The sequence below is a fragment of the Kryptolebias marmoratus genome, linkage group LG3, assembly GCF_001649575.2.
Source record: "Kryptolebias marmoratus isolate JLee-2015 linkage group LG3, ASM164957v2, whole genome shotgun sequence".
In the NCBI taxonomy this organism is placed as follows: domain Eukaryota; kingdom Metazoa; phylum Chordata; class Actinopteri; order Cyprinodontiformes; family Rivulidae; genus Kryptolebias; species Kryptolebias marmoratus.
Genome location: NC_051432.1, coordinates 17,612,254 through 17,630,208, shown reverse-complemented (window position 1 = coordinate 17,630,208; position 17,955 = coordinate 17,612,254). Strand labels below are relative to the sequence as shown.

Here is a 17,955-nt window from a genome sequence, read left to right as displayed (position 1 = left end):
TTTTAATCACATAACTTGTAACTGGGATATAATCTAATTTTTACACCTTCAATAAAGTTTGGCCGTGAGGCGTATACCTGATCGGTGACTCCTGGGCTCTTTCCTGCGTCCTCGGTAAGTTCCTGAGTGTGCGTTCTCTCTCTGCTGGTTCATATTCTGGTGTGGTGGCACAATAAGGGCACGAGCTGAGCTAAGTTAGGGGTGCCAGGGTACCTCCCCTTCCCGGTTCCAGTCTAAAAGCCTCAGAGAGGAGTGACAGAGGGGATCCGGGGCTCACCGCGGACGCGGGCTCCATTTGGCCTGTCGCGTCCTCACTGGGTCCTCGGGCCGCCTCTTGGCTAAAGGAGCAGTGATTCACCGTCTGGAGCCGCGAGTCAATTGGTCAAGTTGCATCGTTGTTTCTTTTTTTCTTTTTCTTTTAAATCCTACTCATCTGGTAGTCTGACAAGTCTGTCATGGTAATTTGAGTCTTGTTGGACGCCTGGGTGATTCAAAGTAGGTGAAAGGTGTGGGCCGCAGACCTCCCAGCAGAGGCTGGATTCACCGTGAGCACGAAGCAAGCGGGTGGATTTGACTCAGCAACAGGTGTTGACTCAAGCTGTCTGGACCCTCGGGCCTTTCCACACTATCTTCTCACTGTTAGGTTACAGAATAATTATATGCATGATGGGTCAGAGTTTCTGCCCTGAGTGATCCTCTTTTGGTGCGTATTTTCTGTGTTATTGTTTCAGGATATAAAAAAAAAAACCTGCTGAAGAAAGTGGGAATGGTAAAGAGAAATCAAAAGAAGCTTCTTGTGTGCATAAGCAGCCCTGTTCCATCAGCTACTAGTCTTAAACAAACACGAAGCTCATCTCACCTGCCTGTTCTAAGATTAGCCCCGTCCAGCCTGTGATCCACCCTGGAGCCCTACGAGCCAGGCCATTATTAGCCTAAAGTCGGCTTTGCTGCCTATTTTAACTGCTGTTTAGTGTCTTAAAGGCCTTACAGCTGCGTCGGGATCATAGGGATGATTGCACGTGCCTACAGAGAGGCGAAACAAGCTGGGAGCCTTTAATTTAAAATCAGATCTCAGCGGTTGTAGATACACAAAGCTTTCAGCCCAATTAACCCTTTCTTCACTCAGGGCTTGAGTCTGATGTATTTTTTTATTTTCCACTTTAGCTCATTATGGAAAGTTGGCCTAATTATCAACAACTTAACACTAGACTGGCTCGAATGTTGCAGATCTGCTTTATTTATTTATTGTCTTATTGAAAGGAAAACCAGTCAAATAGATTATAGCATCCGATTTTCTTGGAGACTAATGGATCTTTTTTTCAGAACAGGGAAGGTTTTCTGATGACCCAAACGTGGCAGGACTGCGTACATCAGAGTGCGCTTAGGTAGCTGTGATGTAAGTTTTATTTTTTAACGATTGGCTGACTAGACTGTGAAGCACACGGATTCTCAAGAGATTTACAAAGTCAGGATTATTTCTTGTAAGGCTTCAATTTATTCATTTTTTTGTCAAATTCACAAATGGTTTTATTTGACTCATTTGGTCTCCTTGTGGCTCTGGTAGAGAGATGCTGTATCTAATAATCTTATAGCATGAAATGGAACTCGCATCATAATCTGACCTTTTTCAGACTGTCCTACAGAAGATATACAGTATCATATTGTTCAGTGAGATAAACCCAATATGTCAGTTTAATCAGCTCGAACATTAAATGACACTTATATAAAGATAAAGATAATGGTAATCTTACAGTATGATCTAACAGACACATTGTCTTTATTTGCAATCTGTTTTTGGTCTGAATCAGTTTTCCAACGAGACACTTTGTGTGGTAAATTATGTTGTCAAACTAGATCTGCTTATTCTTTGCGGGAGTTCACACAGCCTCAGTTTGTACAGATAACCCGATGCTCCACTGGCCTCATTTCATGGGACAAACCATCCCATTTAGTTCATGTCAGTACTGATTTTATTTACAGTATGTTGTCTGGATTTTAGGTGTTTTTGTGCGTGTGACAGAAAATGACCTGCTTGTGTGTCTGTTGTCAAAATATCAGCTCACTGTTATAGTAGCTTTTACTTGTGATGGCATGAAGTTTTGCCGTGGAGGTCCTCTGTGACCTCTGACCTCCTCGTTGGGAGGATTGTAAGCTTCCTTTTACAGGTTTATGTGGTAGTTTGTATTTCAGATTTAGTAGATTCGCTAAATCTCTCCAGTAGTCTGAATCAGTTTTCCAATGTGACATAATTTTTCAGTGTAATCATTATTACCAAATGTAACAAACCCAACATGGCGAGGTCATCTTGTGTTACAGACAGAGGAGGAGGTAAATGCCGCATTTCTCTGATACCTGCCATTTGTCTTCCACATGCTTTAAAACAAAACCTCTTTACATGATACGCCAAGCACAGTAAAATAAATATCTATTCTGCCTGTCCACACACTTACCATGATAGCGCTTCTTTTCATCTTTGGCCAGCATCACAGCCATCCTCAGTCCGATGCCCGAGGAGCAGCCCGTGATCAGCACCACTTTCTGCCCAGGACTCCCCATGGTTCCTCTGGCTCTCTGCTTTGTTGTCCAGCTGGGAAACCAGAAGACAAACAAACAGCTCTGCAGAGGAGCCACAGTAAGAGGATAACACAGAGTGAGTCACATGGACAGAGAAAGACTGGGATTATCCGACAGGTTATTCAGTCCAGGAGTGACTCTGCGTTTTGGAGGGGGAAAAAAATCCAGCAAGTGTTTAAATATCAGACCTGAAAGTTTGTTTCTGATCATACTTGTGCCATACAGCATAAAGCAGTGATTCACACAGTCTGAGAAAGAAAAAACTCACCTCGTGAGACTCTGTACTGGGTTAAGGTTTGGATTTGGCGCCACCCAGTGGTCAAAGTTTTTATTGTTCAAAGATACACATAAGCGAAAGAGTTTTTTTTTTGTTGTTGTTATATTTAAGATTTTACATTTGAGTTAATGAATATCGTCTATATGGATGTTTTTATTTAAATAAGAAATCTTAGCTATGATTTTTTAATTATTATTAAATGAAAAAAATGTGACTCTCATGAAGTCATCAATCTCTGTTTCACACACACACTTCTGAGTGCAGCCGGCAGTCAGAAGTTTAACACAATCCTCCCTGAAGCAGGAGGAAGGGACTTTGGAAACATGCCTAGAATCTATTTTCTTTACAGTCAGTTTCTGCATGTGTGTCTGGAGCCAAAAATGACTTATGTAACCAAAAACCTCGAACCTCTCATCATTATTATTCACCCCATTAAAATTATCTTCACCGCTGATCTTGTAAGGTACAAAACACCAGATGAAGAAGCCAGGCATCTACAGACCTCACTCGCTGACATAAAGACCGTTTTTATCAGAGAGGCACCAATTATTTATGTCTTCTTCTCTAATGGAAGTGTTATATGCTCACCCAAAATTAAACAAAGCAGACAATAAACATATTTCAAATGAAATAAACTGCATGTCACCCGCCACCTTTCATGCCAAATGATGGAGTTGTTGCTGTTTTGGTCCAACCTTGAAAATGCAGAATCTCATGTGATGTTGCAGTATCTTGCATGATGTGTTAGTGCTTGAAGCATGTGTTGCGAATGACTCTCAGCTACTACCACACTGCATTTTAGCTGAATACCTGTAGAGTTTACCGAGGCATGACCACTTTTGTGTGGGTTAAGATCATAAGCTGTGGCAGCCATCTTGAATGAGGTTGACACAAGGAGTTGATCAGTTGTAGATGTCAGTCCAGTGATTGCTTTCTGAGAGCTCAGTTCAGATCCGTTCAGTGAGGGTTGTATTTTAGCCTGCCTCATCCAAACAAAACAGGCTGTATCCTCTTACACAAACTAGTTATTAACATAAATGATCTCTAAAGCAGAAGAGAGACATGTATGCATGTGTGTGCATGGCTCATAACCTCCCAGTCAGTTTCAGGGCTGACCCTGACCCCCACATCTTACAGGAACAAAACTAAGGGTGAACCTTTAAAACAAGAACTCATCCAGTTTACATTTTTTTCTGTACAATTGCGCATTCAGAGGGGTAATTATGCTGTGCGACTGAGCTGAGTGTGGCGAGGGCAAAGACAGACAGGCACTGGAATTTGGAATCTGCAGCAGCATATTTTTATTAGCTGGGCAGCACCTTCGTCCTGTCCTAGCATGCCGCCGCTGCGCGCTCACGCGCAGCTCCGTGCGCGCACATCTGCACGCGGGTCTGCGGGCGGGTGGCACGCGGGCTTCCCCGAACCTGCTGCACGGTTCGGTGTCAGGCTGTCAGGTGTTGGCGTGTCAGGTCCGCTCAGTCTGCGCGGGAGTGGACGGACGCAGCGCGCGCTAATTAGGCTCATATTGGCACGCGCGGTAATTACGCTTCAGCCCCACTGAGTCCGCGGGGAGGGAGTGAGGGAGGGCTCGCCCCGGAGAGGAGGGAGGGAAGAGAAAGTGAGTAAAATTCTCTGGAGATGACAGAACTCCTTCCCAGGGTCCGACTTTCTTGCGCCCCCCACCCCCCGTCTCCACCGGTGTGCTCAGAGGTGTCAGCAGCTGTAAATGGAGCTGACTCTCAGCGGGCTCTGTACGCAGGCGCGCGCCTAATTACCTGCCAGCTGCCGGAGCGCGCGCGCCCAGACGCGCTTCTGAGCTGTTGGAGCTCGTGCAACTGTCCCAGCGGAGTTGCTGGTGGTCATTATATCATCTTCTGATGAGGCGTGATGGATCGATGGAGCTTAACGCGCGACACGTGGAGACCGCAGCTGCAGCTGCTGCTGCTGCTTATCACTTTCTTCTCTGTTTCACGAGCAGGTAGGCTGAAATATCCCTCATCTTCTCTTTACTGTGCATATTAAAACAAAATGCATCTTTACAGGTTTAATTTGGTTCCTCCTGATATCTGCCTCTCTTCTAACTGTGCCACCACCTGCTCCAAACTCTCCACCAGCTGCTTTCATGTTTTTCTAATCTAATAATTTCCAACTAATATTAAGACTGTCACGTTTACATGCAAAGACAGATTCATTCTTGAAGACTTTCCCTCTTCCCCGTGAACTTCTCTTGTCCATGTCATTCACGACTACACCCCCCTCCCAAAAATAGCTTCCATTTGAGGGATGATTTGGCCTAAAGCTGATTGAACTGAGCTTACTGCACATTTAGAAGACAGTCTAGAGCTATAGGCCTATATGTGTCCAGACTTGTTGTGCCATACCTTGCTGTATCAGTGTTCCCCTCATACTACAGCTTGCCGGATATTTAACCTCTCCAGCTGTAACGTGGAACAGACTCGGGCAAATTGAAGTGAGGTGTGCTCGAACGGTTCAGGGGATGCTTCGCTATATACAGCAGCGCCTGGAGCTGCTCCGGATCCAGATGGAGACTTTTATCTTCAGGCCTGTTAGAGGCTGGCATCACTGATGATTATCAGCACAAGCAGCTAAAAGTGAGCATCAGGAGGTTTGAGTAACTGAAGTGATACTGTGGAAAGGTTATGAGCAATTAATATCCTACCTGCTGCAGATAACTTTGGCATTTTAGCAGAATTTATCCAAACTAATGTCTAATTGAAATGGGGCTAATACAACAGTGTCGTCTTAAAACAACTCCAATCTCAAAATTTAATAAATAGAAATTTCTAAAATGGCATTAACATAACCCACTATAAAGCAATACACCTGTTATTCTGGCAGTAATATTATGATATTCCTGCAAGATGAGTCCAAGACTAAGCTGGAAGTGCCACAGCTAGCAGCTATTTTCTCTCACAAATAACAGAATTCTAAATACCGTGAAACTGACTCTTATGTTAAGGTTTATAAAGTAGCTCACACCTGAACAGCCATGAAACTTTTCAGACTGGAGCTGTTTTAAAAAGCAGCAACCCACTTTCTTCCTAGGCCTTTTTTTCCCCATAACAAATATTTTCTTGCTGTTTTTGCTAAAAATATCCTCGTAAACACTTCACTGTTTCTAGAAATGCTTACGTTCTCACATAAGTGCAGAAAACAGCCCAGAATGGTGCAGTAACTGTGCCCGGCCTGCACGTGGCGCTGTAATCTCAGATCACTTCTGTCACGGAATCCCCCCCGCCAGAAACAGGAAGCAAGGCTTGGAGTAGACGCTCCAAACTGTAAACACCAAAAGGAAAAATATGAGCAAAAAAATCTAATCCTTTCAGTGGGCTGATGGCGAAGAGGAACGCCTACTTTGGGTCTCATTGAACTGTTAACTGGGAGTCGTGTTAATCCCAATCCAAAGACATTATGGACACTTTTCAGATCCAGTATCCAGCGAGAGACGGCTGAGGGAAAGGTTTTCCTCACACTGTTCAAAGTATATCAGGCTAGATTATTTAAACACAATTGTTGACCTCTTAAAACATTTGCTTTTTAGTATTGTTGACGCAGACTCTTTATAAAGCAGTAAAAACCTATTTGGCCTTTGGTGTAATAATAAAAAGATATTTAAGACATGGTTATTGTTCATCAGCTTCCTCTGCTCATTGAAGTTAAACAGAAAACAAAGGTTTTACTGTAATTGAGCAGCTGGTATCTGCAAAACATACACAAGCGTATAACCTGTCATTATTACGTTTATCAGGTTTGGGGTCAAAGGTTAGGCAGAAGGCGGGGGTTATGACATTGTTTTCAGAAGGTTACATTATTTTACCACACAAAAACTGCAAGAAGAGTTATGTTTCAAGATTTTTTTTACTCTTGGAAAAAAACAAGCTATAACATTTTGGGGCGCCTGAAATGCTGTTTCTGTGTGGACGTAAGGCTGAATTCACAAAAACCGTTCCTGTGTGGACGGCGTCTTATCTGAGCTCATCTATCCTGTCAGAACTAAACAGAATTTCTCCAAATTGAGATTGTTTTAATGAGCCATTTTTATTAACTGATAAAGGTCTTAATTGCTCATAAATCTTTCACAAGAGCTGAATTGTTGCTTTACACTTTATGGCATCAGTTGTTTTACCAACAGCCTCCTGGTTGATTCAGGACCACATCGGCATTTCAGACGTCAGACTCTCCACCATGCTGTCTCCACCTGCTCTGTCTGAGAACATGCTGAGAAAGATGGAAAGCGTTTATGTGATGTCCCAAGAATCTCAAAGTAAAAGTCACCTATCGGCAATAAGTGATGCTCTGAATCTGTTTCTTTAAAAATAGTAATATAAAGCGATCAAAGTTTGCCGGCATTATTATCCCGCCGTGTAAGAAGTAGTAACACACACATGTTCAAACATCACTCTGTCCGTGGAGGTCGTTACTGAAGTGACTAATGTGACCTCTGCACCTTTGGGGTTAGGTCAAACTAAGGGTGTGACCCCTGCAGCATCCCTCAGGATGCCCTTCCTTGTACTTTGGATTTTATTAGAAAATAACTCTTCTGTTAATAAAGAGCATACACACACTATAGATGCTTTTTTTTACCAGTTGTTGGACAAACATTTACCTTTATTGTGGCTTTCAGGTGAATTTTTGATACTTTTCTCGGTGTCAGTCGCAGCCAAACACCTGGCTGACAGCAGCTTGGGCTGGGCCTGAATGATGATTGTAAACCCACTGAATTATGAGGTCAGGTTACGGTCAAGCATGTCACGATCCGACCCCAGGTGCTTCAGGAACGTACATTAAAAGTCTCACTGTGGCTCACATGAAACCATCGGCCCGACCAATGTCGTCTTTTAAGGTGGTCGAGTGGCCCCTAATGTTTACCACTTTAATAACCAAGTTTAGTTTAGTTGCTTTCAAAGTTAGAACAACAGCAGGAAGATGGTTCACGAGACAATCACTATCAGTTTGCACACCTGTCCACAAGACATAATTTATGACTTAAGGCATTATCTTACCTCAGTAAATGGTGCAAAGGTAAGAAAGCAAATTATAGTTGGAAGTGTCTCTGTTGGTTGGTGTGCCATAGTGAAATATTTTAGTGTCTAGTAGATGAATTGTTAAGATTTTTTTGGACCCGCTCTAGTTTGTAACTTGTCTCTCTTAATTCTTCATTGATCACAGGTTTGAATTTACGTAAACGATACAAGCGAAACCGATTTCATTCCCACCTTCACGGACTGTTGTTTGTGGTGCCAACATGCTAACCCCCTAAACTCAGATATGGCGAACGTGTTTGCACCTCTCTGCCCTAACGAACAAAGTGCTTTCCACTTAGCCTGCCCTTCTTTTGTTAGTGCTCACACTCACACAGCGGCGGGGCTGCGGTGGAAGGCGCTCAGTGGCCCACGGGAAGGAAATTATCTCGTGGCGTGATTGATGACGGTGGTCTTTCAACTGACAGTTTGAGCAGTTTTGTTGAAGGGAGGTTTTTAGGTCAGCTGGTGCAGAATGTGGTGTCTGGAGGCGTTTCTTGCAGCTGACACTCGATGCAGAGGTGACATTAACTCAGGACTCGATTAACCCTTCGTTCTCTGGAGAACCCGACGATTACTGCTGCACTCTGTTTACGTCACAAGTTGAAAGGGCAAAAGTTTTCATCCAGGCTAGGCTATAATGGCTTTTTAAATAAAATATTTTTCAGGTTTATAACACAACTCTTTCTCATAAATGCTAATGTTAAACCTGTATAATTTTGCATGACACTGTTTAGTTTATCGCTGTTTCTCACCTGAACAATGTTCGAGTTATTGCACAAATGTTTGTGTTGGACATAGACTCATTGAAATAGAGGGTGTTTACGCCATTGGTGCTGAGGCTGTGAATGTATCAGTCACCAGATGTTGGGTAAACTTTTGGACAGACTAGACACTCTTATCCGGCGGACTGATACATTCACAGCCTCAGCACCAATGGGCCTCGTTTGGCTAGCTGTTAGCCTAGCCTGGATGATGATTTTTGCCCTTTTCTCTGTACTCCAACCTCTATGACTGATGTTAGGGCTGATAAGGTACTAACTACTGATAACCATTAGAAAGGACATTATTTCAAAACTGATGAGATTTTTCCTTTAAGTGTATTCCAGTGGGATTTGTCATTTCATGTGTTTAGCTAACTATTAGCAATACAAGCTAATAACAAAGTATTTTTCTCGTCATTCTATGCATTCAAACATTGCAGCAACACCTTCATCATTACAGATTGTGCAGTGCTATTTACACAACTGATTTCATGAAATAAATGTTGACAGAATTGAAAATGTACAGTTTATTATTGCAGCTGTCTCTGCCTTGTATGTGTGAGGCAGCCATATTGGATTTTGCAGGATTTTCCATGTCAGAATTCAAAGTTTGTGGGACAATTCAATTGGTTTTTCCCAACTTAAAACTGGGAAATTCTGACTTTCAAGTACAAATGAGATGCACCATAAGTCTGTCTGTATTTGTAATCAACATGCTATCAAAACCATTTGTTATTTCTATAAGCATGGTGCATTCATGTCAGGGAGGCACTTCTGTTATTAATATGTCTAATTGTCTAACATGTCTGTTTCTTTGTGCTTCATTTCTGGTCACAGAACAAATGGTAGATCTCAAGGTTGTTTATTGGCCTTAAAGCTACATGTGCAGTTGTTTGGTGTGTTTAAAATCTTTATAAAGCCATTCTAACAAGATAATGACCACTATTTAAAAATATATCACAACTAACACATTAGGTTTTAAATCAAATTATTACCATTTGTATACAAAGATCTGATTAACCCTACGTTTTGCATTTTATCTCTCTCTGAACCTGACATAACATGTGTGCAGTTGATCTATAGCAGCATAACAAAGTTAATGAATACCCTGTTTTATGGAATGTATGTTACTCTTAAATAGGGCTGCAATCCACAAAATCCAAACACCAGAGATGGCAGCAGATGATTTTGTCTTGGACTTTGTAGCAACGATCTCTGTAGCGCATCCTGATGCCTCGTTTCATTACGCTTTCAGAGAGAATTACTGTAAAGGAGATTAGGAATAACACTGTCCTCTTCACGCTTAGTGAAGTTTGAATGCTAGAGGAAGGTAGTAATGATGCAACAAGCAGAACACTCAGGGTAACCTCTTCATCGCTGCAAGTGGAGTTTCTAAATATCTTTAATGTGAACAGAACAGGGTTTCAAAATGACTTTTTCAGCAACCAAAATTTGCATTTTGAGTGTAGATAACAGATCAAATCTGTAAGATTAAAAAAAAACATATTTGTGTTGAAAAAGCCTTGGACTGAAGGAGCTATAAATTATAAAAAGTCATTAAGATGTAGGTGGCTATCAGCCAGGTAAAATGAAAGTAGGACTCGTAGTCATTTGATGCAACTGGGCAAACAGATCTGCAGTTTGGTTGAAAGATTGTTCTGAACACAAAGCATCAAGTGTTGCTTTATTGTATTCAGGTCTCTCTGTTTGCATTATTGTTTTATTAATCCTGGTAAGGCTGTGAAGCAATGACATCAGTCATAACATGTCAGCGCTATAAATTTATTTCTCTTGTTTGGATACGTGTTCCTCCCTCTTTGTTCTCAAAAATCAAAGCCTCCATACGATGCGGCGTCCAATTAAAACAGAGCACGAAGCCACCTAAAGAGATGAACCCCAGGATGGACAAATATTGGTGCAGTCACTGAGGGCGGCTTTGTTGGAAAGGATGCACTGCACGTGGAAGAAACCCTCTGTTCTTTTACACAGAGAGGAAGATTTCAGCTGAAGTGTTTGGACTAGAGGTGAGCTGAGATTTCAGCCCGCATTCCTCGAAGGAGATGAGAAGCACATGTCCGTCTGTCTGTTTGTAGCCCCCTTTCCTCTGACACCAAAATAAAATATAAATTTGGGTAAAATGCATGTGTTGGGCAGCAGAAGAGACTGTGCAGTGTTTGTCTTTGATCAGATCCAGCTGAACTGGAAGAAAAGAGAGCATATGGTCTCTCTGTGTCATTCTTCTCTCTCCTTTTCGTGTTTTCATCTGTCTGGTTTTCATCGCTCGCTTTTTTTATCATTTGAGTAGTTCTGTTCTTTAAGTCATGTTAAATGTTTCAGTGGGGCATTTGAGAAAAAGCTGCAGGAAAAAGAAAAAGAGACTCAGCGCTTCAGTGAAAAGCTCCTGGGGCAGACTTCAGCCCTGGTGCTGGTTCTGGTTTTTGTGAGCCAGTGTGGGAGACCTAAACGAAAACGTAACTCTTCTTTCAGCATCAAGTGTGTTGTTGCATTCTCTGCCATTACTGGGATAATCACAGTCTAATCACTAACACTGTGCACAGCAACACATGCACACAATTAAAACAACTCTACCTGGACTTTTGGTTTTAAACACACGCAAAGACAGAACCACATCTGGTTTCCAGAATATCTGAAGCCTTTCTGAAGTGGTGCTAGTTCAGTTTGTCAGGGTGTTGTTTTGCATCACTTCTCCAGCAAGAGATCTGAGGTTGAACTATGACTCTGTTGTTGGGATTAGGATTTTTTCCAAAAGTAGTTTAAAAATGTTAAAATAATAAAGTCTTGGACCCAAGTGCAATAACTTGCATATATACCATCAATCTCCATCTGTGCTATATTTATTTACAGTTCAAGCTACAGGTGGTCAGTTCAGGTGTCGTCAGTGTCTTCGGAGAATTTGGTGTCTCTGCTAATCTCCATCTGTCCATAGGCTTCCTTTCATTTGTAGTCAGGTGGCGACAGAAAGAAAACCCAGACGTCCGCCGCCTCAGCGACTCTCTCCAGCTCCTCCTGGCGTTCCCAGGCCAGAGGGGATGCGTAATCCATCCAGTGAGTTCAGGGGGTCTGCTTTGGGGTCCCCTGGCAGTGGGACGCGTCCAGAAAACCTCCAGAGGGAGGCGCTCAGGAGGCATTCAGTCAGGACGCCTGAGCGCTTCGATGACTCTCCCCCGCAGATGGGCCCACCACCTGTGGGGAGAGTCGTCAGGGTTGGGGTTGGGCGCCGCATGATCGGCGCCTCAGGCATGCCGAGTCCTGGCATCATAAACTGGCTATGCTATCAATTACACGTCTTATATAACAGTGAGCCAAATAAATCCAACAGTGACATGTATAGTCTCTAGACTTTGAAAAGCATCAGATTACAGGTGTTATAAACAGACAAAGAGTTAGACAGGTAGACCACTGCCTAGCTTACAGTGAAATATAAGCACCGGTTTGACTGTTTTGTGCCTTTTAGTTTTGATGCTTAGCTCTTAGCTTTTTATGTCATAATTCTGAGAGTGGAAAAATAGCTGAAAAAGTTACAAATAAGTTAAAAATGTGCCGGTCGGTAACTGGGACCCACAGAGATCCTGCTGTTTCAGGTTGGCGTTGCTGCCGCTCACATTCTGTTGTCGCTTTAGCAAAGTTTGGATACCTACGGTTTTCATTTCAGTTGCAGATGAGGCTCACTTATTTGTTGGCTTTAGGTCATTGGAGCGACTCAGACAGAGAAGAACATTTTGCCGTTTGGGTCTTTTTTTTTTTTTTTTGTTCAAAAGACAGTTCTACATTTTGTTGAGGCTTACAGCATACCCTGCGTGTGTGTGCATGTTGTTCACGGTGCCCCTCACACAGCAGCCTAAAGCCTCGGGATAACAGTAGATACCGACACAGACCAGAACAACCTTGTGTGTGTGTAAATGAACAAAATAGTTTATGTACAGTGCATTGATGTTGTTTTAAACTCGAGCAAATACCCATAAATCAGCAATGAAGGCAAACATTAATCAAAGTTTTTGATATCTACGTAAAGAAGTAAGTTTCCATGTCTTGTCTTGTCCTCTGGTGCTCTCAGTCGTCAGAACTGCAGCTCATATTTTGGTACGTTGCTGTGAAACCCCTCTTTCTGTACACACTGCTTACAGATTTTAGGAGCAGCGTCATGTCTGCACGCCAAAATCTACCTTGTAGAAAAACTATACTTGTAACAAAGACGCTAACAGCTGCTTATGATTTCAGCAGATTAATAAAACTACTTTTTATTTTATTCCCATCCTACAGAGGTTAATGGTCCCTGAGAAGAAAAAATAACCTCTATATTTGTGAAGGTTTCTGGTATGGATTTAATATATAATTAGGATTAAAATGTAGACTAATGTATAGAATGATAAAAACTACTTAACTGTCTCACCTGTGCAAACAAGAAAACAAATCAGCATTAAAATGTACATTTACAATTTGTCTATTTAGTTCAAAGATATAATTGAATATAAGTATGTACAACCGCAGTTAATTTAATTTGAATCATCTGACAGGTAATGAACACCTCCCTGGGAATTAAAAACAAAAGGTGAGACATAAGGTGTAAAAAAAAAAGAAAAAAAGGCAAAGATAACATTTGCTTTTGTCTCCTTTTTAAATCTAGATTCCAGCTGTAAGTGGAGAACCGCAATCAGCAGTCAGAGCTCAAAACGCAAAGATCATGTTCCAAAAGTCAACCTTTAACAGATTTTTATCAGCTCATAAAGAAAAGGAGATCAACGGCAACTTTCAGTTGTCTCTGGAAATGATATGATTGCTAGCTCGTGACAGACAGAGTTACGAGCTGAGGGACATGCAGACACATGGACGGATGGACGGATAAACTTAAAATAAGAGACAACAAATACATCTGGTGCTCAGACTTTGATATTTTGCCAACCTCATGTGTACCTCAGCACGCAAAAAGAGTGTGTGTTTGTGTGTGTGAAGGTCCAAGGCAGGTGGAGATGGAGGGTTACGTAAGCCTCTTAAATAGATGTTAAAAGGAGCCACACCAGTAGAGGCTTGCCCTCCTCTTCACCGCAATCTATTATTTCTTTTCTTTTTTTACCCCCTTTTTTCAATATGTTGCCCATTTCTCTCCTGTCGCTCCCCGTTTCAACTCGCCTTTCATTTCCCATCTTTGTCTACTTAGTCCCTCCATGCAGAGCTCTCTGACCAAAGGAGTGTGTGTGTGTGTGTGCATATGTTGTACATTTCTGCCTCAATTACAGCTCTGGATATATTCTCCAAATTCCATCCATCTCTTTTTTTTTTGTGTGTGTATGTGTGTGTGTGTGTGTGTGTGTGTGTGTGTGTGTGTGTGTCTGCTGTGTGACGTCAGCTTCAATCAAAAACTAAAGTTTATTCTTCCAGAGTGTGAGGTGTTTTAGTGCAAACAGTTATTTAATTTAAAAATCCACCTTTTTTAATGTGAGTAAGTTCAGCTGCCGTTTGGACATGTTTTCTAGATTTCTAACAGTTTCTTTGTTAGAAATGTTTGACTGAAAGTCAAAGAGGAAATGTACTGGATGTAAGAAGTCTGTGTTAAAAGTCTGTAAAACAGCAGAGCAGCCGTAACGTTCGTAGTTGGATCAGCTTCAAAGATAAGTACTGAGGTTTATTATTGTGGTTCCCATAGATGGGTTCTGCTTTAGCTAAATAGACATCAGTGTTTGGGAAGTAATCAGAACCAATAAATAAGCTAAGACAGTCGGCAAATCTTAAGTTTGATCAACGAGATGTTGTTTACCTACATTAAAGAAGTCTTTTTAGGCTTTATGCCTCATTTGTCTACATATTTTTCTTTATTTATTCTGTGCAAGCTGGGAAATTTGTGGGTCTGTAGTGTTGTCTCATTACTGAGACATTTGCTGAAACTTCAGAAAATGAAGGTGGATGTAAATGCTACAAATCTGAGCAGATATTCCCAGTTTTTGCTGTTGTGTCTTAAGTTTACTTGTTACAGCCTCACGCTTCCTGCCACCATGAGAGTCTGGTGTACTGCACACTGCATCAGATTGTCACTAAACTATAAAACATTCATAAATTAGTATATTTTTTCCTTTTTTTTAATTTAACCTTGTGTATTTTCCTCTGAACACACATGTGCTGGTGATGTGTCATTAAAGTGGAGTGTTCACACCTCTGCATTGCAGAGACTCCTCTTAACGCAGCAATTTGACACAAAGGAGAAAAAAAATGCACAGAAATAGTCTAAGACACATGTCAAATCCAATCCACACCCTTGTTAACATTTTAGCTGGCCACCAAGATAATATTTAAACCATAAATATCCGATCTGGCCCACCAACTTGTAACAGACAGAGTCGCCAACTTTAAGCCAAGAAAAACAAGTCTGAATTCATCATTCAGATGTCATCTTTGGTTTTGACGTGAAAAGAGCAACAGAGAACGTCAAATGAGATCAAACTCTTGTTGAAGAACCTGCAGCCAAGAAAAGATGTCAGGAATCTCAGTTAACATGTGCCGGAGCAACAGAGAGCCTGCTTTAATTAACTTCTTCTGATTTCTCATCTTCTTTTAAAGTCTAATATTAGTGACTTTTTTTTTTACTATTTAGATGGATTGTGATAAAGTGTTTTAATAAGAAATATTAAATGAAAAAGTTGGTTATAGAAAGTAAGGCATAAGAAATTAAAGCAAATTTGACATATTACAGCTAAAAACCAAGGTTAATTTGTATATATTTTTCAATAAGTATAGACCGAGCTCAGCCCTGGGCTTGGACCAAGTTTTTCATTTTGGCCCCCTGTTCTGACAGAGTTTAAGAAACAAAGATCTGAACAAACTCTCAGATCTTCACTGGAACAAGTACCTGCGGCGTGAACCGGAACAACACCCTGCAGGACTCAAAGATTCACAAACGTCCCCATACATCACAGGACGCAATGAAGGTTTTACATTTAGAGTTATTCCCAGCAGCACAAGGAGGATTAAAACTTTATAACAAGGGGGTTTGTAATGTATCGACTAATCTGTTTAATAAAAAAATAAAAAAAACACTAACAATCTGGTTATGATGAAACTCACCCATCCTGTGACTTATACTGCTTTTTTCTTGTCTTTACAGCTAATCCTATTGACATCCTGAAGGTCCTGGAGCTATCGGAGGACATGGAGGGTGTCTCACTGGAGGCGGGACTTTGCACCAGCAGGACGGGACGAGAGGAGACAGACCTCTCCTTTAAAATCAACAAGAAGATTCAATTAAGCGCGCCCACCAAACAACTGTTCCCCGGTAACTTCTGAGAGACCTCCGCGAGGCTTGTTTGACAGAGAGTCGGATGAAAGCATTTACTTTATTGTGCATGTGCGCATTCCTTCCAGATTTGCCGTTTCCTGTGAATTTCTCTCTGATGACGACGGTTAAAGCTGCAAAAGGATCTCAGGTTTTTCTCCTGTCCTTGTATGACACACAGGTAGGCATCAGGAGGTTTCAACCACTGTGACATCGACACGATGCAGTCTGTTCTGGAAGTTTTGTCGTTGCCACATTCCTTTTTTTGTTTAATTTAAAATCTGAAATGATTGTCACGAGAATTGTTGCAGCTTCTATCAGATGACCCACACCTCTGTATACGGTCTCCATGCTTGGTAATGTTTCAGGGCACACAGCAGCTGGGTTTGGAGCTCGCTCGTTCTCCTGTGTTCCTGTATGAGGACCACGAGGGTCAGCCGACCCCAGAACTTTACCCCACCTTCAGAAAGATCAACCTGGCTGACGGCAAGTGGGTAACTACACATACACAGGCACCTATACACATGCTTTTGTGTTTAGCTTTTTTATTATCTCAAGTCCACTGACAAAAAAGCTACAGTTAATAAAAGGATTTGAGTTCAGTTTTGAATTTAAGGAGAAAATAAAAACGTCATTACACTCGAGTGGCCTTTCTTCTCCTTAACTGTCTCCAGGTGGCACAGAGTTGCCTACAGTGTTGAGGGCCAGGCGGTGACTCTGTACTTGGACTGTGAGAAGGTGGACACTCTGGACCTGCTCAGAGGTCACGAGCCTCGGGTCAGCACCGACGGCGTCACGGTGTTCGGGACGCGGCTGCTGGACGAGGGCGTGTTTGAGGTGAGTTTCTGAAGATGGTGCCAAACGTAGCGACAAACACGAGTGGAGGTAAAAGACGAGTGCATCAGTGAACTGTAAAATGTCAAATTGTTACACATACTGTATGAGTTGAAACAAGAACAATAAATGATTCACTTTGTTTGAAAAAAGACATTAGTTTCTCCAAAGTTTTAAACAAACCAAGCAGGACCTGTCGATCTTGTTAAGTAAGTAGGCAGAGATCACCCAGTGGGAGAAAAATCTTACACTCAAAAGGAATGTGATGAACATTGTTTAGAGAGGCAAATATTTCTCATTAAAAAACAAAAAAAACATCAGTCTTTTAGGAATAAAATGTGCTAATAATATCATAATACAGAGGAATAAACACAGTTAAGGACTTGTTGGTAAATTATTTTTGTCCCATGTTTTAGAGGGGGAACCGATTATTTCAGACGGCTGAAATATTTGGTTCCCCCTGGTAACTTTTGCAAAAAAACCCCAAATGTCTCCAAATTCAGAGAAAAAACCAGAGAAAACCCGCTTAAAAATATTACAACAGTTCACTGCAAACCCATATGATGCACTCGATCCACTGATTACATGCAGTCCAACACCAATTAGGTGTTGTGATGAGAAGCTATTTTATTTTCTGTTTTTCAAGAGTAGTCAGCTTGTAGGGCACCACAACTGCTTCCACCCACCTCCATCATCATCATCATATGAAATAACTTTTTGTCACAACAAAAAATATTTTTTGAAGGGAGCTTCTAAACAATTAATATCTTACCTGTTGCAGATAGCTCTTTGAATTATGTCAGTTCAGAGAAAAAGCGTCTATTTGTGACTGGACTGACGAGCTAACGGCAAGGTCAAATGAGGTCAGGATCAGAGTGACTTGCTGCCGTCCTAAAACAGTTTAAAAAAATGTTAAATCAGTTCATGAAAATGCTGTTTTATCAACATTTTCACTGCTGTCACTGTTATTTACATACAGTCCTATGATTATTTGCAAGTGCAAGTAGCTTGTCATGTCATGTCATAACACACACACTTCTGCAAAACATGACTGAGCAGTTTCCAAGTTTTCACACATTCATGTATTTAATAAAACAGAATGGCCAATCACCTTCTGATAAAAAAGCTTAATGTTACTTTCACCTTCAAATTATTTGCAGAATTGGAAAAGTTTACATACTG

At 41.5% G+C, this 17,955-nt stretch overlaps 2 protein-coding genes across 3 annotated transcripts in view; one reads left to right on the top strand and one right to left on the bottom strand.

The window, feature by feature from the left end:
• The window catches only part of LOC108245380 (retinol dehydrogenase 8), a 6,959-nt gene extending 4,322 nt beyond the window's left edge, over positions 1–2,637 (bottom strand). The window contains exon 1 of one of the 2 annotated variants that reach the window (XM_017432293.3): positions 2,451–2,637. In XM_017432293.3, the coding sequence (XP_017287782.1) occupies positions 2,451–2,556 (106 nt within the window). In that variant the 5' untranslated portion in view covers positions 2,557–2,637. Of the gene's footprint in view, positions 1–77; positions 468–2,450 lie in introns of those variants that run through there. The other variant, XM_017432369.3, reaches the window with a different exon arrangement.
• Positions 2,638–4,334: 1,697 nt separating this feature from the next.
• The window catches only part of col5a3b (collagen, type V, alpha 3b), a 38,692-nt gene continuing 25,071 nt past the window's right edge, over positions 4,335–17,955 (top strand). The window contains exons 1-5 of the mRNA XM_017424423.3: positions 4,335–4,829; positions 15,772–15,939; positions 16,029–16,120; positions 16,308–16,429; positions 16,614–16,776. Of these exons, the coding sequence (XP_017279912.1) occupies positions 4,739–4,829; positions 15,772–15,939; positions 16,029–16,120; positions 16,308–16,429; positions 16,614–16,776 (636 nt within the window). The 5' untranslated portion in view covers positions 4,335–4,738. The remainder of the gene's footprint in view (positions 4,830–15,771; positions 15,940–16,028; positions 16,121–16,307; positions 16,430–16,613; positions 16,777–17,955) is intronic.